Raw genomic sequence first — 22898 nt, 5'->3', positions numbered from 1 at the left:
ACTAGAAGGGGGAATTATGTTAAAATGCTCTTCATAGACTACAGCTCTGCATTTAACACCATAATTCCCTCCACACTCACCACCAAGCTGGAGCATCTGGGACTCAGCTCATCTATGTGTCAGTGGATCTCCAACTTCCTAACTGGCAGACCACAGGCAGTAAGGATGGGCGGACATGTCTCAGCCTCCACCACTCTCAGCACTGGAGCCCCCCAGGGGTGTGTTCTGAGCCCCCTGCTGTACTCTTTGTACACATATGACTGTGTGGCCACTACCAGCTCCACCACCATCATCAAGTTTGCTGACGACACCGTCGTGGTGGGCCTGATCTCTGATAACAACGAGACGGCCTACCTGAAGGAGATTAGGAATCTGGAGAACTGGTGCCAGAGGAACAACCTCCTTCTAAACATCAGTAAGACAAAGGAGCTGATAGTGGACTTCAGCACTAAGCAGGAGAGGAACTACCAGACCCCCGTCATCAACGAGTGCCCAGTGGAGAGAGTGGACAGCTTCAAATACCTCGGAGTTCACATCACGCAGGACCTGTCATGGTCCTGTCACATCAACACCGTGGTGAAAAAGGCCCGACAGCGTCTCTACCACCTCAGACGCTTGAGAGACTTCCAACTGCCCTCCAAGGTGCTCAGGAACTTTTACTCGTGCACCATAGAGAGCATCCTGACGGGAAACATCTTAACCTGGTTCGGGAACAGCACCATGCAGGACAGACGAGCTCTACAGAGGGTTGTGCGGTCAGCTGAGCGCACCATCCGCTCCGAGCTCCCTGACCTGCACTCAATCTACAGCAGGCGGTGCTGGACCAAGGCCAGGAAGATCGTGAAGGACCTCAGCCATCCCAACAACAGACTGTTCTCTCTGCTGAGGTCAGGAAAGCGATTCCGCTCCCTGAAGACCAACACAGAGAGACTGAGGAGGAGCTTCTTCCCGCAGGCGATACGGTCTCTCAATCACACCACCACACAGTACTGACCCACACATACAGTTCTTACACACACTGGACATTCTGGACTTTGTTTCACTTCATTACTTAAATCACGCTGCTGTTATTGTGTATATATTTATTTATATTTCTTCATACATTCTTATATAGTTCTATATTGTGTATTTTGTTGTACAGTTATTTTATTTTCAACTTTAATTTATATATTTTATCTTATTCTTCCCAGTTAAATTTACTCTTCATTCTAATTTGTGTTGTACAGTTATTTCATTTTTAACCTTAATTTATATTTTATTCCTTCCTAGTTAAATTTACCCTTTTTAATTTTTCATATTTATTTCCTATCTTATTCATAGCCTTTTCCTTTTTTGTTTTCTTTAGGTCACGAGCAGTTGTCCAAGCATTTCACTACATATCGTACTGTGTATGACTGTGTACGTGACAAATAAAATTTGAATTTGAGTAGACTGGAAAGAGAGAGAGAGTGTGTGTTTGTGTGTGTGTGAGAGAGAACGTACATGTAAACAAAATCTAAACAACACTGAGTTTGGCTCTGCTGGCTGCTCTCCCAGCGCACTAAGTCCTGTGAGCTCACTGTACTCACCTCAGCATCAGCGAATTTTCTATGTTTTCAGACATATATGTCTAAGTTTTATTTAGAGAAATGCTCAGTGACCGACTGCAGTTTTCTTGGCTAATTCCGACTTGCAATTTCTTTCCAAGGGTGACCTGCTGAATCTCCTAGTACCGTATTTTCACGACCATAAGGCGCACTGTGCTAAAAGGCGCAGTCTCAGTTATGTGTGCCATTACTGTATTTAACACACACATAAGGCGCACTGGATCATAGGGCGCATACAAGTACCGTTTGCGTATTTAAAAATAAAGCGGGAGCAAACCTGAGTTCGGTACCTTACTCACATTTTTATTACCAGTAATCGTCATCATCAACAACACACAAGCATACAAGTGTGCGTATTTAAAAATAAAGCAGGAGCAAAACGAAGTTTGGTACTCACATTTTTATCATCAATCAAACCCATCGAAGTCCTCATCCTCTGTGTCTGAATTGAACAGCTGCGCTAAATCTCCATCAAACATGCCAGGTTCACTTTCTTCACCGTCAGAGTCACTTTCCGTGCCGTGCGGCTCCTCGGAAATGATGCCGGCTTTTGCGAAAGCTCGAACAACAGTGCCAGCAGACATGTTAGCCCAAGCATCTACAATCCATTCGCAAATTGTGGCGTAACTCGCCCGGCGCTGCCTTCCACTCTTGGTGAAACTGGTCTCCATCGGTCATCCATCGCTCCCAGGCCGCTCGGAGCCTTACTTTGAACGGCCGGTTCACACCGATGCCCGGCGGTTGGAGCTCCTTTGTCAGGCCTCCCGGAATGACAGCAAGCTCACAGTTCATTTGTTTCACTAGTTTTTTTCACATCGGCTGTGAGATGGGCACGCATAGAGTCACAGATCAACAGCGATGGTGATGTGTGGAAAAGACCACCTGGTCTCCTTACATACACCTCCCTCAGCCACTCTTTCATCATTTCCTCATCCATCCAGCCCTTTTCATTTGCCTTAATGATGATTTCTGCTGGAAACTTCTCTTTAGGCAAAGTCTTTCGCTTAAAAATCACCATAGGCGGCAGTTTCTGTCCATTAGCATGGCAGCCAAGCACAACAGTGACAGAAGACTTTTCATACCCCGTTGTGCGTATCGCTACCGTGCTGGTCCCCTTCTTCTCTACAGTGTGACTCACCGGGATGTCAAAAGTGAGCGGCACCTCGTCCATGTTTGTGATGTGGCTGGGCTGGATGTTTTTGTCGCCGATGTGTTTGCTGCAGTAGGAGCGGAAGATGGCCAGCTTTTCCTTATAATCCGCTGGAAGTTGCTGCGCTACCGTAGTCCTGGTCCGGATGGAGAAATGGCACCGTTTCATAAAAAGTGAAAGTGAAACTGCTTTTAGCCGAATGGTGACCATCGAAACGCTTCTCCCGCTCGTTCTTTGCTCGATGATCCACCGCTTGAGTCTTTCCTCCAACTCGGGCCACCTCGCCTTATGTCCGCGGAAACTCAGCTGCGTTTTGACCTGCCGGAGCTTGTTTTCTAGCTTCCTCCATTTGCGAACCATCGATTCGTTAATCTTAAATTCTCTCGCCGCTGCTCGATTTCCATGTTCCTCCGCGTAGCTGATGGCCTTCAGTTTAAACTGTGCTTCATAAGCGTGTCTCTTTGCCATTTTCAGGGTTGCGCCCACACTTCACCCTTTAGCGTTCTCATGGTGTTCTCTACTACGTCCTCCTTACAACACACAGGGCGCACTGCGCTATAGGGCGCGCCATACTTTTTGAAGAAAATCTAAGACTTTTAAGTGCGCCTTATGGTTGTGAAAATACGGTACTTGGATGGGAGACTGCCTGGGAATACCAGGTGCAGTAAGCTTGGGCTTTTTGTAGCTCAGGAGGTAAGATAGATGATAGAAAGCGCTGAGATGGTAAAATCATAGAAAAGGTTCTTGTGTGAATGGGTGAATGAGGCAAGTGCGTGAGTATTTTGAGTGTTCAAGTAAAGTAGAAAAGTGATACATAAGAACCAGTCCATTTACAAACAAACAAAAAACGCAACTTTTCTTCAATGCAAAACATTATTTTCATAATAAAAGAAATTCTTATACTTTAAACTGCACTCATTTATAGGACCTATTCTCAGTGAAACAACTGAATATGCAGTGCTTTGGGCAGCACCGTATACACCTCTCTGCAAACAATTTCCTGCTAATGATTGGCAACACCCATTCACAGAATACGCACTTTTCCCCATCAACGTGTGGTTGCCAGGAATCCCTGACGGGTCCAGCACGAATGGAGTTTTAGGAATCGATTCCATAGCGGCTGCCACCAGCCTCTAACCACCACTAACTGACTTGTCAGGGAGGACTGGTTTTCCCTGTGACTGGTGGTTACCAGGTCGCCACAAAGCAAATCTTTAGGCCCAAATCATTAATTGCTGCCTTGAGGAGACTGTTGTTGTGATTTGGTGTTACAAGTGAAACTGAATTAACCTGATTTATATGAGCCAGAGGTCTCTCACTTTACAGCTGTTTATGTTGGCACAAATCCAATGCTCTCTCTGTTGCGCACATGATGCATTATAGTGGCTTAACAGTGTTGCATTCATTTTTGTTTCCACAAATACTTCCCATACTATCTGACATTTCTCAACACACAGTGTGCAAGAGAATCTAATGCAGGCCTGAGCAGCAAACGAAGCTTTTAAAAACCTACCTTGCTGTGCGGAGTGAGCGATGGCGGCAGCAGCGGAGCGAGCCTCTGCAGGCACGGCACCGCCACTACCGGGCACAGGAGGCACATTCGCACATAGGTTGATCAGCCCACTGCCTGTGGACGACACTGGGTCTTTGATGCCGGGTGGCCCACTCCGACGCCTGGCTGTACCGGTTGTAATAGGGGGAGCTGGGGTGACCACCTCAGCCGGCGTCCAGTTGAGGTTGGTGCCCTCCTTCTCTGTGGAAGAGTCGTCGTCAGAATCATCAAACATCCGTTCGCTGCGGCGCTCGGGTTTGCGTGGAGAGGTCGGGGAGACAGAATTCAGTCTTTTGGGTCCCGGTCGTCTGCGGGGGCTGGACTCCTCATCTGATGAGCCACCACTGGACAGCCGGGATCGCTGGGGGCTGTAGCTTCCATCAGAATGACGGTTGTATGACTCTGCTTCACTCTCCTCCTCTTCCTCTGGCTCCACATATGTGAGTCTGGGGTGATAGAGTGCCTCCTCCTTCCTGGCTTTATCTTTAAATGGTGAAGAGAGGGACAGGTTATTACAGATCTTCTGTCTGACAATGATTACTAGCAGCTCCATTATTGGTCAGAATTTATACATTATTAAAGTTGAATAAGGAAAATGAACTGATACAGGCATACACTTTCTTTTTGCAACAAAAATAGTGAAAATGCCCGTTTCTCAGTAATTTAGTCCAAAACCAAAGATATTCAGTTGAACATACAATGTTAAACAGAAAAATACAGTTTGAAGAACTGATAATTAACAACTTGCCTTTAAGAGAACAACAACTTGATAAAACGCATCATTAGACTGCCTGCACTGATGTTACCTTTAACAGAATCTGTGATCCAGTCAGGGGTGACAATCTTGATGCCGGAGTGCTTCAGGGCACACTCAAATTTAGCCTGGAGACAAATATATATATGTATATGCAATCAAACACCATCTGTAGTGAAAACAAATAAGTGAACCTATGAAAAAGTCAGATATGACTTTGTGCCAAGAAGAAAGTAGCCGCTAACACCGTATCAGCACCGATGGCAAAGAATGAACTGTGGCAAAAAGCTAGTTTAGACTCAGCTCCATGGAGCGCACACTCACCCCTTTAGGTTCCTTCAATACTAAATGAGTGACCTTCTTGTTTAGGTTAAGCTGGCATTCTCCTCCATAAAAGGTTATGTAAGCCCACAGAGCATTGAGATCATCAGGAAGCTGCGTACAAACACAACAAACAAGCTTCACATTTTTCAGAGTGCAATAACACCAAACACACACACCTGATAGTAAGCCCCCTCTCTCTCACACACACACACACACACACACACACACACACACACACACACACACACACACACACACACTTACTCTGGGAAGACAAGCTGTGACACCAAAGAATATCTGCCCCGATTCTGGCGAGAAGCCAGTAACTCTGTGGCGTTCTTGGTTATGGAAAAAGTAAGAAAGGGAGAAGCCACTGTTATTTGACAATTTGTTATTACCAACGTGGTTACATCAGTCTGTAGGAACAGACTGAGGTTTAAAAAAAGGATTTGACCATTAGCTGATGCTCACATTGATGTGAACTGTTTTTGTTTTTCATAGGTCTAGTTATTACCCTTCAGTACCAATCAATGAATTAATATAGATTTATGTATTGGCAAACAGCAGTCTGAGCTGCGCTGGTCTGGACAGTGGAAGGATACGGTAACAGGTCTCCACATCGGACCGACAGAATGACCCAGGATGGCTGAAAAACATGAGCAGAACTGTAAGTCAAAGGCTGTAAGCTGCTGGTACAGATTCAACCAGAATGCATAAATGATCAGGCAGAAAAAATACTGCTGTATGACAACTTTATGGCAGAGGAGCTAGAGCTGTCTCAAAAGTTATGCTGTTACAGAATCAAGTGAGAAACAGAAAAACTTGGAGTAGTGAGTATGTTGTAACACAACCCTTACCTTGACAACAGGAAGGTCAAAAACCTCTCTTGACTCGCCCACCTCAGGGTTGTCCCCATCCTCTGCAATGATGTGAGTGGCCAGAGCATTGTAGGACACCTCCTTTGCTTTTCCTGCTTTTAGCAGCTGCACCACCTGGAGTACGAGCACAGAATTCCAGTTACATCAATTTAACTAACTAACACAGACGCTGTGGGAGCCACAAGTTCACAAAGTTATTTTGAACTAAATAGGTCAGAAGGATAAATACAAATACTGACATTCTTAATAAACTGTAGATGCTCTGAGCACAGTGTTTCCAACTAAAGTCTTGTGCAAGTATATCTTGTGATTTCTTTATCATCCATGTGAGAGTATCAGTGATTATGAAAGCTCAGTTGCTGCTAACCAGAGAGCTTTGATCTAGTGTTTCTCTGAAGGCAGGCTGCTGTTGTTGGCTTCCTCAGTGTCAGTCAGCAGTCTCAGCTCACTCTCAGTCAGACAGGTGGAAACTCCTACATCTCTGACTGCAAAGAGACTAAGTGGACACTTGGTTTTATTGTAGCTCACCTTTGTTGCTTAGCAGAACAAGTACTGCCAGCTAAGTCCAAGACCTTAAAGTCTATCCACACCGGCTTTGGACAATGTCCACGTTATGAAAACTGAAGACTAATAGTCATCATTCTTTGGAGGAGGAGCACAGAGTCTGAGAGACAACTTCAAACTACCTTCACCCAGGCACCGATTCAGGGCAACCTCCAACATTTTAATGAGGAAGTCTTATTGGCAAAGGAGCATTGTTTAAGCTGACGCTTGTGGCAACTATCTGGCAGCGTGAGCACTTATCTGAGAAGGCCCATCCCTGACAAACAAAATTATGACTAGTGGATTTCAAAGGCTGTAATGCTTCAATTAAACTTTGCATCAAAGATTTGAGACATTTCATTTATATCTTGATGCCTATTTTTATCACTGGAACCATTTCCACACATTCTGATCAGGACATGATCCCTTAAGAGACAGCAGTGTCAGATCTGTTGCTGGCAGACCAAAAACCTTGCTGGTTTATGGTGTAAATGTCAGCATATTATCGTGACTGTAAATGTGTACAAAAATATAATCGTTCAATGCAATGTTCAAGACTAAACCGCCGTTAAAGCCCCTTCTCACTGGCTGAAAATTGGCCTGTCACATCCCTTAACCTGGACTGCATGAAGCACTAACAACTAATCATTTAAGAGATGAAGAAGCCCTGTGCTCCACCCAAATCTAGTGTTAATAACAGCATGTTTGATAATAATATTACAATTATTACCTGTGTGCCTTAACAGACAAAGACGGAGCTGGTTACTGTCATTTTTTCAGTGACTGATGTAACAAAAACTGAAATACTTTTTTTTTGGATTTATTTTTCATCTCTCCCACCGTGCACGACTGCATTCTAAAGGAAGACACGGCACTGTCCACCACACCTCTCTGCTCCGAATAAGTGTAACTCAGCCTTTAACCGCAGCCAGACTTCAACACGACCCACCAGCTTTTAGAATGTGAGGTTTAGCTTGGAGCAATCCCAATAAGACATCAATCCACGAGAAGACTGTAAATGATAATTGTATTGTTTGTTCTCGGTGCAGACTCAAAGCGTCTGGATAATGCCATTTGACAAGAAGGACAGCTCTTTACCACAGGTGTTCAGTACCAACGAGTGGAATTGTGGACACATGCGCAGTAATGGGCGAATAACTGAGCAAGATGCTGACAGTCATAGGTTGATGAAAAGTAACACAATACACCGGCAGTGCAGCGTTTCACTGCTTATCAGAAGTTCCGAGCAATATTACTGAGGCTAATCGTTTAGAAAATAATGCTAACAAGCGGCAGCAGCAAGCCTTAGCCTCACAAACCGCAAGCTAGGAGCTAGCAGCTAACATGCAAAACTCGCAGCTAGTGCTAAAGGGCTGCGTGAAAGTGCAGTTTGAAGGAGCTTCTGCACAAATTATTCAGTGAGCGAGCGTCACTTGAAAGTCTCAAGCACCGTTACGTGGCCTGACAGAGGTTAGCTAAAGACAGCTCGAATACTTAGCTACTACTTAGCTTCTCTTGCATCACCTGCTTTAGAGTCAATGACTTTAGCTAGTTAGCACAGGCTACCAACTTGGCTAAAGCTGCTAACGTCCAGAATCTCACCTTTTGGTCAATATCCCCAACCACGTAGAATTTGACATCTTTGAAAAGCTCATCGGAAACCTTGATCTCTTCTTCAGACATGACTGGCCATGAAGGTCACGGCACTGTATGATTCAAAAACAGCCAGAAGCTCAAAGTGGAAAGTGTCTGCGCTGCAGCAGCTGATTACAGAACACCGGACACACACTAGCGCCAAATCGCTTAGCGCGCCTTGGACTGCAGCATTATGTGCTTGCTGAGGGGGGTCTGTCGCAAATCAACACTAATGTATTCAGTCGCTTTGTTTTTCATAACTCTCTAAACATTGCATCGCTAAATGTAGTTTATCGTAAATATTACTGGGGTAAAAGAACCCATATAACAGAATAACGGCGACGGGAATTTACAAATATGTTTTCAAATAGACACATAACCCCCTGTGACGTAAAGGTTATTGTTTTGATCTAAACGTGTAACCAGATTATCTCAAACAGACTGAGCTGGGTTCATTTGACTTTAGGACAAATGCGATAGAATGCTTCGAAAAACGACAAACACACACAAAAAAAGCCTGACCGTGGAAACCAGCGGTGGTGTATTCATCTAAGAGAACCAAATAAAAGCATTCATTTCATCCTATATTTAACACTGCCAACAGAATAATCTGTCATATCAAAAATATTGATACAAATATTATTAAATTAAACACTGTTAGTGGAATCTGGGGGGATTAGCACATGGAAGACCAAGAACCAGTTGGGCGATGGCACTGTCAAATCCGAGAAATCTTTTAGGAAAGAACAACTCAACCTAAAAACAGAAAATTCTGCAAGCTTCAATGCAGACGTCCTGTTTCAGTAAGCAACATTAGTAAAATCAGAATATGTGACAGCTCCTTAAATATATGGCAGCCACATAAAAGTTTAATTTTTGTATTGGATATTTATTTATTTATGTTTTTGTTTTTTGCAGACTGTATCAAACATATCCATGATCCTATCTGTTATGGTGTTAGGCACTGTAAGATGTTGTAGTCCAGTATACCCACCTCCACACACCCCAAGTCTTGCTCTTTGTGTCTTTTGAATTGTAGTTCAGCTAGACTGGTGGTATGGGCATGTGTGCGGAATCAGTCTACACGCACATATAATGATATACCATTGCAGAGATGCTGTGTTTGGAAAAGATGACATGTTCTGCAGGAAACTTTGACAAAAAAAATCTTTATGTTGGTTTGTCGAGTGTTTTGGCTCCTTGTTGGTATTGCAGTGCTGACAGCGTTTTTTTCCGAGTGGTGACACAGTTTAGAGCATCCACAGTCCAAGTATTAAATGGTCTGTCTTGACAAACAGTCCATATGTTTGAGCTTCATGCCAGAAAGGCTGAGTCAATTGCTGGCACAAAGCTCGCCACCTTGGAGGAGGTGGTCGGTGACAGAATGCTGGTAAGACTACTAGCAATCAAGGCTGACTCCCACCCCTCCGTAACACACTGGACAACTGGAATCCTTGAACCTTGCTGTCAGAGGGAATGTTACAGAAGGTCGTTTCTTCCTGCTGCAGACTCTTTCATTTATCCACGTACAATCCACCTTCACTCCCACACCTCACTGTACTCTGTCACTTTTGTACACCATGGCATGTATTTGCGTCCTTTTATATTTATATTTTAATTTTCTTGCCTTTTTTCAGTTTTTATTAGATAAGTACAGCGAAGACTTGACAGGAAAGTGGAGGAGAGGAAGACATGCGGCAAAGGGCCGTGGCCGGCTGCTCTCAGTCATACGGCATATGGTCACCTGCTCATCCCACTGAGCTAAACCGGTGTGTTAATATTATATATTACAATATCTCATTACCCAGTTGATCCATGTACCCATTAAAAAAGCGGAGTAATGAATGGTTAGTCAGGCACAGCTATGGGTATATGGTCAGCAATAGTACTGATGAGCATTAATGGATCAGACATTAAGTTTGCCCATTACTCTTCAAAATCGGTCGCGGGTACACGATATAAAAGAACAACGAAGCATAACACAAAACCATCACTTCCTGTTTGCACGCGCTGTTCTTTGTATGTAGTTTTGACTGTTTACATTGTTTCGCGTACTGATTTTGGAATATGGCTAATGGACGATGACTATGGCTGATGTTACAACAGTTGGGTTAACACATCCACTTTGTATTGTCTCTGTCCTGTCTTTGTTTATCGTACTGTTAGCATTGTATAGTTATCATTATAGTATTGTATAGTTAGTAATTAGTACCTTTTTATCCCTTAATTTTACTGAAATTTAGCATGTTATTTATTTGTAATTCCTAGTATATCTTTTATATACTTATAAATGCACCGTGGGGGGGTTTGGGGTGAAACAGCATTTCAGTACACTCTATACTGTGTATACTGCTGTATTGACAATAAAGCTCTTGAATCTTGAATCTTTCTTGTAATAATTGGGAACAACAAAGCCAGCTAGCAGTGGTTCTCTAAGGTAACACTACAAGAGTTTGATTCATTAAGGGACCAAGGGATGTGATGACCGCTGGAGTTAATGACTGCTTGACTGATTTCTGCTGCTAAACTGCAGAATGAAGAGTGCATCCATTTCCTAACACCAGAATGTATGGCCCTGTTTTGATGTAGAAGTGTCAGGCTTTTTTCTTTTTAAAAAATATAATTGTTATTGACATTTAGGAATCACTGTACAGTATCATGTGCATCAGCTTCAATAATTAGATATCCATCTACATGTGGTTTTTTTTCAACAACAAAAACATCCACACAAAAGCAGAAAAAAAGAAGAAAATAATAAGAAAAAAACATAAACACTTAGGGAGTGAGATTTAATTACCAGTAATATAAATAATATATTATCTAATGTTAACAAAGTCAGAATCTGGCCTCCGTGTTATTCCATCTATTTCTTCCAGTGTGATACACACAGGTCCGTCTCGTAGTTCACATCCGCTGTCATTTTCTCCATCCTGTCCAGTGTGACATCCATCCACATGTTCATAGTTGGGCTCTCACATGAACGCCAGTTTTTGTGAGGGCTTTTTTGCCTGCCACCAATAAAATATTAAACAAATATTTATCGTTCTTTGTCCATCTTTCTGGCATGAGTCCAAAAAATAAAGTTTTACTTTCTAAATGTAAATAACGTCCAAATATCTCTTGTTGCATGTATTCCCTTCCAATACGTTTTAATAACATGACAGTCCCAGAAATATGATAATGATTTGCATTTGTGTTTCCACATTTTCTCCAGCAAACGGGAGGGTTACCTTCATAGTGAGATTTTTGGTGAGGTGTAATAAAATATTTTATCAGGCTTTTCCAACCAAATTCCCTCCAGCTCTGTGAGCGGCTACATTTCCATTGATATGTGCATATTGTTGTCCACTCTTCCTCCATTATATCTATTCCTCCCTCCATTTCCCATTTTGTTTTGATACATAGGGTCAAGTGTGATTTCATGTTTTATAACCCATTATACAAATAAAGATAGAGATCCTTTCAAATAAGTCCAACAGCTGTTTGCTTAATTCAGCCTTAGATTTTATCCTTTTGCTGACAAAATGCCTCATCTGTAGGTATCTATGAAAATCCTGTTCCTAATGAATATTTTTCTTTAATCTTTTCAAAACTAAGTAATCTACCTTCCTCCATTACCATACATAAAGTAATCCTTTATTTGTCCAATCTTTGAAGCTAGTATCCAGCGATCTAGAATCTAGTGTCAGCCTTAAAGTTTTGTAGCTTCTTCCAAAAGCGGCGGACCGACCATGACCAGTGATTCTCTGCCTTCACAGGTTTCAGACGAAAGAGCTCATCATCAGGGAGGCGTGCTGAAGGGGAGTTCTCAACTGCCGGCATGTAGATCATTTCTACTTAGTTAATTTATTCATTTATTAATTTTTATTACTATTTCTTATGTTATTTTATTTGTTTTTAGTCTTTTTTGTAATTAATAAATTAATTAATTCATTAATTTATTTATTTTTCATGCATTCTTCTTTACTGAGCTGCTTATGCCAATAGAGTGCGCTGTTGGTCACTTTTCTTTGCAAGGTTTCTCCACATCTTTGAGTAATGCTTCAGTGCATACTTCAGATCGGGGTGAGAGCCGAGTTAGTAGTTTTGACCTGGAAGTTGTTTTTTTCTTGGAGGAACAAATGTTGTATGGGTGAGCTGCTGCTGCGTTCTTCAGTAGGTGTCCAGTGATTGGGGTGAAGCAGGAGGGATCAGGGGGTTTGTGTTGTTGGAAAGCCTTTTTTCCACCACAGAACTCATATCCACATAGGGTGTTATCCTATGTTCTGTACTGGGCTTCTTTCATTCCTCTTTTCACTTGTATGACAAACTCTGTTTTTGCATTCCTTCTTTATTTTAATCTTTATACAAGATTACCATCGTGTATGATCAGTGCCTTAGATTTGCCCAGAATGTTAAGGGATTAAATCATTCAAATCAATCATTATTTTGCACAAATAAAGCAAGACGATGCTTCTGTTGCCTTTTAACATGAAACTCATGTCAGAGGTTCAGGTAATTTACAGCTTGGTAGTTCCATTCATGTTTTGAGGCCAAGGCTAGAAGAGTATCCATTCTCATCAGCAACAAGGTTTCAGATCGGTAGGTTGTTTTGTTATTGTTTCAGTGAGATTATATAACATACAGATAGTTTTAGTTAATGTATACGCTCCTAACATTGATGATCACAAGTTTTTCAAACACCTCTTTGATACTCAGGGACCTCAGTTGCTGGTTAGACCCTGTTTTGGACTGAGCCTCGTTAAAACTGACCTGTCTGAGTAAATCAGTCTTGCACATTCACTATTTCTTCTCTACATACGTTGTTAAAGATATATGGCAAAATCTTGATGTGACTGATGGACTGATAGTGAGTATTCCTTGTTCTCTAATGTGCATCACACCTTTTCTAATTTTAGGATGATATTTTTTCTTGGATAATTATTTAACTAGTTTTATGAGTGCCTGCGAATACTTTGCCATAGTAATATCAGATCACGCCCCCTTAATTCAACATTGCTGTCAGATGATACCTTTCTGGAATTTATGAACAACCAATTAACTTGTTCTTTTTTTTTTTTTTTTTTAGAAACAAACATCTCCCCAAATGTTTACAGCTCTTTAGTTTGGGACTTTATGAAAGCCTACCTCTGAGGACAGATCATTTCATATACAGCTAACATGAAGAGGGAAAAGTTAAAAGAAATTTTGGCTGATAAAATAAAAGATTTGGATCATCAGTATGCACACATTAAGGATCTTGAGGTTTACAGGAAATGTACTGAACTTGAAACTAAATTTGAACTTCTTTCAACTCATATCGCTGAGAGGCAACTTTTAAAAAGTAGGAGCACATTTTTTGTACATGGGGAAAAATCCAGCAAACTTTTAGCTAACCAAATAAGGCATCTAAAGCCGTGCCAATGTATAACTGCTATTAACTCGGATGATGGGCTTGTTACTGACCATAAAAAAAATTAATGACATGTTCAGGGAATACTATCTGAAGATTTATACCTCTGAACCTCCTACTCGTACCTTTACTCCATTCAGATTTATCAGAGTCGTTCATACAGGGCACTTTGCCAACTTCCTGGTACCATGCATCTATAACTTGAATTTCTAAAAAGGGGAAGGATCCAGGAGAGTGTGCGTCATACAGGCCAAATTACTCCTGATCGCTGACTTCAAAATTTTAGCTAACATGCCGGCCTATAGGCTGGAAAGGGTCTTCCCAACAGCTTACTACAGTGGTCAATCTTGAACACAACTCTGGTCAGTCGAATTAATTCCATTAAAATGAACATTCTTTCTAAGTTTATATATATTGGTTTAGAGCAGGTATTATCTACTTTAAAGATCTCATTATACACAACAAACAAGCAACATTTGAGCTGATGTCTGCAGAATACGCTCTTCCCAAAACTAACATTTTTAGATACTTGCAACTCAGACATTTCTTGCAATCCCACCTCTCCAGCTTTCCAGAGCTCCAGATGCTAATTTACTGTTTGCAACTATCAGGCAAAGGTATCTTCTGCATTTACAATAAAATATGCAGTGCAACTTCAGCTCTCTCCGAGGGCCTCAAATCCACATGGAGAAAAGAGTTGGATCTCTCTATGTCAGATGATGTTTGGGATTGCGTCCTCACTTTGGCAAATTCCACTAGTCTCTGCTGCAGCTGCCTTGCTGACTGTCTGCGGATGCTGCTTCATTTCCCTACCTGAGAAAATTGTTCTAGAGCACGTGTCAAAGTCAAGGCCCGCGGGCCACATCCGGCCCGGCGTACATTTATATCCGGCCCGCGAGATCATTTTATACAGATGTACTATTATTGTTATGCATGGCCCGGCGATATGAGGCGCTAATAATATACAAACTACAGATCCCATAATGCAGCGCTGCAGCCTCCTTGCTGAACCTAGGCTAACGGAGAACATTCCCGTGTAATCAAGTCAAACATCTGTTATTGCGAAGCTCGCCGCTCACAATGGTGGAGAGAAAAGTTGATTCTGAAAGCAGAGCCTTTCAGCACCAGTGGGAGGCTGAATATATGTTTACAGACATGCTGGTAAAGCCGTGCGTCTTATTAGTGGAGCTAATGTGGCTGTAAGGAATTTAGTTTAAGACGGCACTACGAGACAAAACGTCAGGATAAGCTGAAAAACCTAAACGCAGAAACTACAGGAAGTAGAATCTAACATTTCAGCAGACGTTTGTCATCAGAGCAAAACCACAAAGTGAAGCTGTTGTGAAAGCAAGTTTTATCGTAGCAGAGGAGCCAAATGAGCCCGGTACCACTCTGAAGAGCTGCAGGATGAAGCTGTGTGACGTCTTCCGTCCAGACAAAACGCAGATTTAGGCAAATGTGAGCCTGAGCAGAAATACGATTGCTGATCGGGTTTGTGAGACAGCCACTGATTTAAGAACACAGTTGTGTGAAAGAAGCAAAAACTTCACTCCATACTCTCTTGCTGTGGATGAAAGTAGACATGATGGACACTGCACAGCTGGCCATCTTCATCCGTGGAGAGGAAATATTGAACATTAAATCGATGCACGGGACAACGACAGGAAAATACATTTTTTAAAACGTATGTCAAAGTGTAACGACGTGAAACTGTCCTGGGACAAACTTGTTGGACTTACAACAGATGGAGCGCCGGTGCTGTGCGGTGAAAAAAGTAGTCAGCAGGATGCGAGTAAAGATGCAGGAGAAATGTACCGGTGAGTTATCAGCATATCACCGCATCACACACCAGGAAAGGCTGTGTGGTCCTAAAAATGGAGCATGTAATGGTCACCGTGACGCAGACCGTACATTTTATCTGAGCTAAAAGTTTAAGTCACCGTCAGTTTCAGTCTTTTATGTGGGAAATAGATTCAGAGTTTGCCCACATTCCTTCATGCAGAGCTCCGCTGGCTGAGTCGGGATAAAAGTTCTCAATAGAGTTTTTGAGCTCAGCAAGGAAACCTGTCAGTTCATGGACATGTATGATGCGGTGAAGGCGTTTCAAGCTGTCACAAATGCACCAGTGCAGCCTGCCTCACTTCCCCTGTTGCCAAGTAATGTTGAACCAAGTCAGCGCACTTTGCTGAGCTGCACCTGTGCAGATTCAGATGCAGCTGCAGTGTAATGATGCACTCAGGGAAAGCACGACACTGAATGACCGCACAGTTTATTAGCTCCACTCCTGCAGCAACGCCCAGCTCCGTCTACATGCGGCTCCAACCTTGTGTTTGCTTTCATTTACTTTTTCTGGGGGTTTTGGCAGCATGTTCATAATTCTAACTTGCATAATTTTGACAGGATATTTAAAGTTGTTTTTTTTAAGTTTATTTAATCTGGAATTATATTCCTGTCTGTTTTTATTCATATTTATGTTAAAAAAAAACAGTTTTAGTGTGTTCAATAAATGTTTATCTTGTTTGGCCCCCGACCTAAAGTGTGCCTTGAGTTTGACGCCCCTGGCATAGATCATCGTGATGTTGTTTATTTTGTTGCTCTTTGTTTCCTTCTGCTTGTTTTCTCTTTTTTCTTTCTCAACAGGTGTTTTTTCTAAAATAAATAAATAAATAAATAAAATAAAATAAAATAAAAAGAAGTGTTTAATAGAGTTTGGGAGGGAGGGAAGTTGCCACAAAGCTGGAAGGAGGCAGTGATAATATCGATACGTAAACCAGGGAAGGACAAAGCCTGGAAACTACAGACCAGCAGCTTTAACATCCAACGTCTGCAAAATAATGGAGAGAATGATGGTGAGAGCTCATTCCACCAGGGGGATGGCAACCTCATGGGCTCTTTTTAAAGGGGTGCCTGTGGCTGATATTTGTGCGGCAGCTAGTTGGGCATCATCGCACACTTTTGTGCGGTTTTATCGGTTGGACGTTACAGTCCCTTCGGTGGCTCATGCTGTCCTTTCTGCTGGGTCTACCACTCACTAAGGATGTGGTGGTCCGATTCCGGTTCGGTGGCTGCTCTGCGGGGCGTGTATATATGTCCCATACCTATGTGTTGTACCGAGTGAATCGACTGAAAGGGAACGAATAGTTATGTCTATAACTTCTGTTCCCCGAAGGAGAGGAACGAGGTACAACACAAGGTGGGCCCACTGAGCAGTTTGGCTCGGTGAAGAGCAGCTATCGAACTGATGACTGTGATGACAGCGGCTATATGTGCAGGCGGGGCCGTGCGCGTGTCATCACACGTCATCTGCCTTAAAGGCGTGAATAAAGGTTTTGTGGAGCAGGGAAATTATTTTACTGCTATTGTTAAATAATTGTCATTATTACCATTGCATTAATAATATAATCTGGAGTTTATATTGCATTCAGATGTTGAAACAGTGTGTGTCTTTCAGAAAGACTAAGTTGCAGGCTGACAGGAAGTTGCAGGTTTGCAGAGTGTGCCTTTTGCAGAACTGAAACCGAAAGCAGAGTCTAAGTGTAGGTTATTTTGAGGAGCATTTGAGGACGAGACACAGACAGTAGGTGAAGAGGTGACACAAAGAGCATGTGAGGTCAACACATACACACACATTAGTTAGATTGATTTAGAGGAGAGAACGGAAAGTACCAAGCCATGAAAATAGAAGATGATTTTCTAGGTGAAAAGTCATTCTGGTGTTGATCTGATCTATGTATAAAATGTACCGGTGACGCATGAAGGGGCGTCAGTAAACAAACCCTGATGCTATAAAATATCTGTTCATGCTCTGATTAAGTTGAAGACTACTTCCTGTCTGCGTACAGAGTTGTCTTCCCACACGTGTGTAGTCATTAAAATCATTGTTTGACCAAAGACCTACTGGACCAAGAGTGGTTTGTACTCTCCCTCCTCAATTTTGAATCTTAACAGTTTCTTCAGCCAGGACACGCGAGGGCGTGATATCCCGTACTTATGTATGCACCTCGTTCCTCTCCTTCAGGGAACAGAAGTTATAGACATAACTATTCGTTCTAACAATATACTTTTCATGTTAGTACAAAATACATAATTATCACGTTCTTACAATATTAATATTATATTGTACAAACGTGATATTATATTTTTCAAACGTGAAAGGTATATTGCACGAACACTTTTCACGTTCTGTGTTTGTGCGTGTGCAGTGTGAGAGGCTGCGTTGAGGGGCGACAGGATTTCAAACAGGTTTGATTATCATGTGACCATACGATTGATGATTGGGAGCTGGTCGTGAGGTGGTAACTGCTTTTCGTTACCCCATGTATACTACATGATGCACACACGATTAAGGCAAAGCTCGGGCCGATCCCCAAAACGGTTGCGCGACTGAAAAATCGTCTCAAAATGGGCCAAAAATCACACAGTGTATGGCCAGTTTTTGGAGGCTAGCTCCAAACAAACATCTGCAGCTTAGTAGTGTATACAGCACTAGTTCAATCAATAGATCAAGTTTTGTAGTGACTATGAAATATATTGTAATTATCTGTTTCCTGTTTATCCTAGACAGGGCAAAAAAGGACTCCAAATTAAAAAAAAGATAAAAATGAAAGACTGGTGCATTGTGCAGTTTAGCACTGGTGGTACAGAAATAGTCCCTAGATCATGGATAAATGGGGAGAAATTGTCATGGCCTCCATATCCTCCGTGAGACACATTCAGGATCCACGACGCAGTAAAGAGGAGAGTTCATCCTGGTGCAACATGGCTCACCTATGCACCAGTCCGACTTCTAATAAGCCATGGTGGGTATCATCTGGATTGGTGTTGTATAAATGTAACAATAACAAGTTTTTCGTGTCCTAATTTATGTCTGGCCATACATTGTGTTTGTACTTCCAGACACATTTCACGAAGCAGAACGCAGTCTTCAGAAATATCTAAGTGAACACTGTGATATGTCTGACCTTCAGTCCGAAGCTGAAACTCAGACCAGTCATAAGAGAAAGCACAAGTAAAACTGTTTTTATTTCACAAACACATCTTTGATTGCTAAGAATTTATGATCTTGTCTTTTATACATATCTGTGGTGCTTGCATACTGCAATATCACCACATAATATAGTCCAAAAAGTGGAAGCTTGTAAACTTTTTATAAATGCAAAGCCGTGTACACTTGTGCACTTCAAAAAATTCCGTGTATACTGTACCTTCTTGCACATCTGTTTCCTGTGTGTGTTGTTATAAATCAAACTGTAACTTTAGGAAAAAATATTCCAAAAGCACATTTGTAATTACTTATGACCGTTTTCAACTTTTTTTCTTTAGACCAAATCCCCTGTACACATAGTGACTCAGAGGATGAGCAGCCCACAAAAAAATGGTTTCCCCAGGCCCCTCGAGTGAAAGTACCAGGTAATAAAATACTGTCTAGTGTCTTTGTACATATCTGTGTGTGACACAAGGAAACGTTTGACAAGTTGTCTGTATTCTTAAATACTTAAAAAAATATTATCTTTTTCTGTCAGACCTGACGAGAGCTGTTAACGAACTCCGTGAGGAGGTCAGAGCCATCCGCAATACCGGCTGCAATGAATCGGTAGATGCTGGGGTACTGCCTCTGGATTTGCCTTTGCACAACATTGAGGAGCTAAACAATGCAGAGCCAGCTCTTCAATCACAAGAGGCAAATAAGGCAATGGTAAGTATATAAAGGTTATGTACACTTTGTAACTATAAAGTGTAATAGCTGTCAGATGTGATTTAAATACATAACAACGGCCTGTTGATTAAACACACAAGCACTTGCATACACATTTAAGACATGAGACACGCTAATTCCATCTCTTAAAATGTGTCTATAGGTGAGACGCTTTGCCTTGATTGGAGCCTGACGCAGCAGTTAGGGGCAAACTCTATGTCCGAGTTTGTCTTTGCACAAGCAGTGCAGAAATGGCTCCGATACGCCCCAGATCGTTTGGGTGGTGCAGGACGCACATCATGCAAAAAATTACAAACTTCTGTGAATCATATAAACGTAAATAGGAAACTGTCTTTTAATAAAGTATTTAGCAAACGAAACATGCCTATTGACCTTTTTTTGTTTAGTTTTTTCTCTGTTACATCACATGCAATGCTTTCTTATTTTAGGATAATAATATTGACATGATACATTGTGAGACATTTGGTTTTTTTTTATAAAGGGTGTCCAATTTAAGGAATAAGTACAATTATGTGTTTAGGTGGTTTAAGTATTGATGGAAACATGCAGTAGTTTAGTATTGGTTAAAATACCTATAAAGAGAGGTAGATTTCCAGTCATGATTTAACTGTTGTTTTAATAAAAAGCAACTGTGCGAAAGAGGTGGAAAATCAACACCATAGCTCAACAGTGTTTCAATATCAGAATCTGACATTGTTTCAATGTCAGCAGTATTAGAAAATATAACGTTGAATCAACGTCAGGTTTCAACATTGATTCCACATCAAAACCTGACGTTGTTTCAACGTTAAAAAAGGGTGCAAGAGTGACGTTAGGTCAACGTCGCACTTCAACGTTGATTCAATGACACAGCCTGATATTGACTCAACATTGTTTCAATGTTTCCTTGCTATCTGGGTATTGACCAGACCTAATTCTTTTGAAAACCTTACATCTTTCCACAGGTCTCCACTTCATCAGACATCACCTAGACTCAGAGCTGGATGAGGCCAGCACAGACAGCGGCCTAACCGACGAAGATGATGGATCCATGGTGTCAGGAAAGCCAGAAGCAGGGGAGCTGGAGAGGTACCTTTCATGTCCATTCACTGGAGGTGTGGATCTATTGCATGGCGTTCCTCACATCAAGAAGCTGTTGATCAAAGTCAATACAGCTCTTCATGCATCTGGAGCTTGTGAAGGACTTCTCAGTCATGCTGGACTCCTGTTCACTGTTGCTGAAGCTTAACCATCACCTCACTGAGTGAAGAAAGGGCACATTTTTGCTAAATATGCAGAAATAGATGCACACTTATACAATTTATGGTAAACTGAGCTGCCTTGTATGTACATATGATGAAGATGCCTCGTTCTGTTTTCTCTGAGGCTGCTGTGCCATTTGGAGCAAAGATGAATATAAAGTTTACAGCATATCTTGTCACTGGAAATTGTTTGCACTGTTTATATATTTATATTATTTACTGCAGGTATTGGTGAAAAAAGCTTTATGTTGTGAAAAACTGAAATCTGGAAATTAGAATCATTGTGCCTTATTTTGTTGATGTTTTTACATATATTCCTGTTGAAAATAGTAAAATTTGTATATTTATTTATTTTTGTTTGTCTGGTAACATTTATTGAAAAAATAAATCGGACATTTCAAACAGTTACTCGCTACTTGAGTAGTCTTTTCACCAAGTACTTTTTTACTCTTACTTGAGTAACTTTGTTGACGACTACTTTTCACTTTTACTTGAGTAATAATATTTTAAAGTAATGCTACTCTTACTTGAGTACAATTTTTGGATACTCGACCCACCTCTGACACTAGTGTGTAAGGTAATGCCATCCAGGCTAAGTACAAATAACCTGTTTTATCTGAATTGAGAAGCAGGAAAGTAGAGGTCATATCTAGGTCTTTAAGACATTCTTCCGATTTAACAACTTGGTGTGTATTATCTGGGTTCATGGATAGAAAAAGCCAGGGATCATCTGCATAGCAGTGAAAATATATGCTATGCTTTCAAATGATACTGACTAGAGCAGAAGTTCCCAAAGTGTGGGGCCCGCCACCTAGGGGGGCGCAGAGCCATTGCAGGGGGGGCGCGGTATGAAAAGAAAAGACAAAAAGAATGCTTGGACACTGCTAGCATAACGGACAGGTTTTTGGGGCGCCCACACAAACGCAAAGCAGGAGATGAAGCGTCGCTGAATATGTTTCCAAACCAACTTCATTCTAAGCCAAAGACTAGAAAATATAATGAAGCAAATCTTCCCTTTGGCTTCACCTGCACAGGTGCCGAGGTCGGTCTCCCTGCAGGGTTGGTTTTCCCTTCGTCGGGAGCAGCGCTGGGCTGTTCAAATCACGGACAAACAGGATCCCACATTCGTGATTTTTATTTCACAAACACTTGTTGTAATGACTAACTACTCCTGACATTTTGGAGATGTTTGCTCTTTATACAGTAAAGTTACAGCGGGATACAAATAACATCAGGCTGATCCTGCCATGATTTGTTCCCTCGGTTCAAATCCCGGACAAACAGGATCCTACAGCTGTTTATGTTTTTGAACCTATTTTGCAGAGGGAGTGAAAAATGTATTGACAGCAATGTTGAATATTATTACACAGGAAAAAACAACTACAGTAAAATAATGACACCGTGACGCCTCTGCCTTTGTAAATGGAGGGACAGTAACTGCGTGTAAAACCTGCAGACAGTCAGATTAACAGTATTTTGTCTCTATCTGCCATTCTGCAATTCATCTCATGTAAACAATAATGTGGCCACAGCGTGACGTGATAAAAGGCGCATACCTTTGATGTTGTGTTACAAACTCCACACGTAAAGGCAAAAAATAAGTTTTAAAAAATCTCAGTTTTCTGTGATTTGAAACACGTTTACGTGGACGAAAGGTCCAAACACACAGAAACAGCTGCGTTTTTAAAAAAACCTGTGTGGGTGTTAACGCAGTGTAAAAGAGTTAGTAGTTTATTTTCTTACTACCTGTAATTTATTGCTGTTTACTTGCATTTGCTTAATTGTTTACTAAATGTTTGAGGTGTGAAATAAACCGCAGTGGAGCAAAATATGGGCGTGTGCGGTTGGAGGATGTGTTGTTTTCGTCAAACAAAGGGGGCCCTAGCAAAAAACGTTTGGGAACCACTGGACTACAGGAAGAGTGTATAATGTAAACAGAATTGGTCCTTACGTGGAATTCTGTGGAACTCCATAATTAACCTTAGTGTGTGTATAGGACTCATTTACATGGACAATTTGGAGTCAATTACACGTTTTCCTCCAGCGAAAACATGAAAACCACTGCTGTCAAAAAAAACAAAAAAAACAAGGCTCGTCTCGCATCTGTGATGATTCCTGAGACTTTTA

At 41.6% G+C, this 22898-nt stretch overlaps 2 protein-coding genes across 9 annotated transcripts in view; one reads left to right on the top strand and one right to left on the bottom strand.

Annotated features, from left to right (window-relative positions):
* The window catches only part of paxip1 (PAX interacting (with transcription-activation domain) protein 1), a 32699-nt gene extending 24109 nt beyond the window's left edge, over positions 1–8590 (bottom strand). For both annotated transcript variants that reach the window (XM_080292587.1, XM_080292588.1), the window contains exons 1-7: positions 8390–8590; positions 6224–6358; positions 5969–6012; positions 5631–5694; positions 5367–5477; positions 5095–5170; positions 4250–4771 (exon numbers count right to left, since the gene is read on the bottom strand). In XM_080292587.1, coding sequence (XP_080148713.1) covers positions 4250–4771; positions 5095–5170; positions 5367–5477; positions 5631–5694; positions 5969–6012; positions 6224–6358; positions 8390–8470 — 1033 coding nt within the window. In that variant the 5' untranslated portion in view covers positions 8471–8590. The remainder of the gene's footprint in view (positions 1–4249; positions 4772–5094; positions 5171–5366; positions 5478–5630; positions 5695–5968; positions 6013–6223; positions 6359–8389) is intronic.
* Positions 8591–14822: 6232 nt separating this feature from the next.
* Positions 14823–21179, top strand: LOC145421792 (uncharacterized). Of its 7 annotated transcripts, none has more exons than XR_013903160.1 (6): positions 14846–18613; positions 18711–18822; positions 19137–19223; positions 19337–19509; positions 19673–19845; positions 20475–21179. XR_013903160.1 is itself a non-coding variant. In XM_080292586.1 (4 exons), exons 1-4 carry the CDS (start codon positions 15559–15561, stop codon positions 20499–20501), a joined length of 360 nt encoding a protein of 119 aa, XP_080148712.1. In that variant the 5' UTR covers positions 14823–15558; the 3' UTR covers positions 20502–21179. The 7 variants fall into 7 exon arrangements, 2 of the variants coding, with proteins under 2 accessions (XP_080148712.1, XP_080148711.1); XR_013903162.1 differs by lacking the exon at positions 20475–21179 and having other exon boundaries at positions 14854–15631; positions 18375–18613; positions 19673–19889; XR_013903161.1 differs by lacking the exon at positions 20475–21179 and having other exon boundaries at positions 14855–16663; positions 18375–18613; positions 19673–19889.
* Positions 21180–22898: the final 1719 nt, after the last annotated feature.

Source organism: Astatotilapia calliptera, chromosome 18 (genome assembly GCF_964374335.1).
Source record: "Astatotilapia calliptera chromosome 18, fAstCal68.1, whole genome shotgun sequence".
Taxonomy (NCBI): domain Eukaryota; kingdom Metazoa; phylum Chordata; class Actinopteri; order Cichliformes; family Cichlidae; genus Astatotilapia; species Astatotilapia calliptera.
Note: the sequence above shows the minus strand (reverse complement) of the source record. Positions and strands in the feature narration are given on the sequence as shown.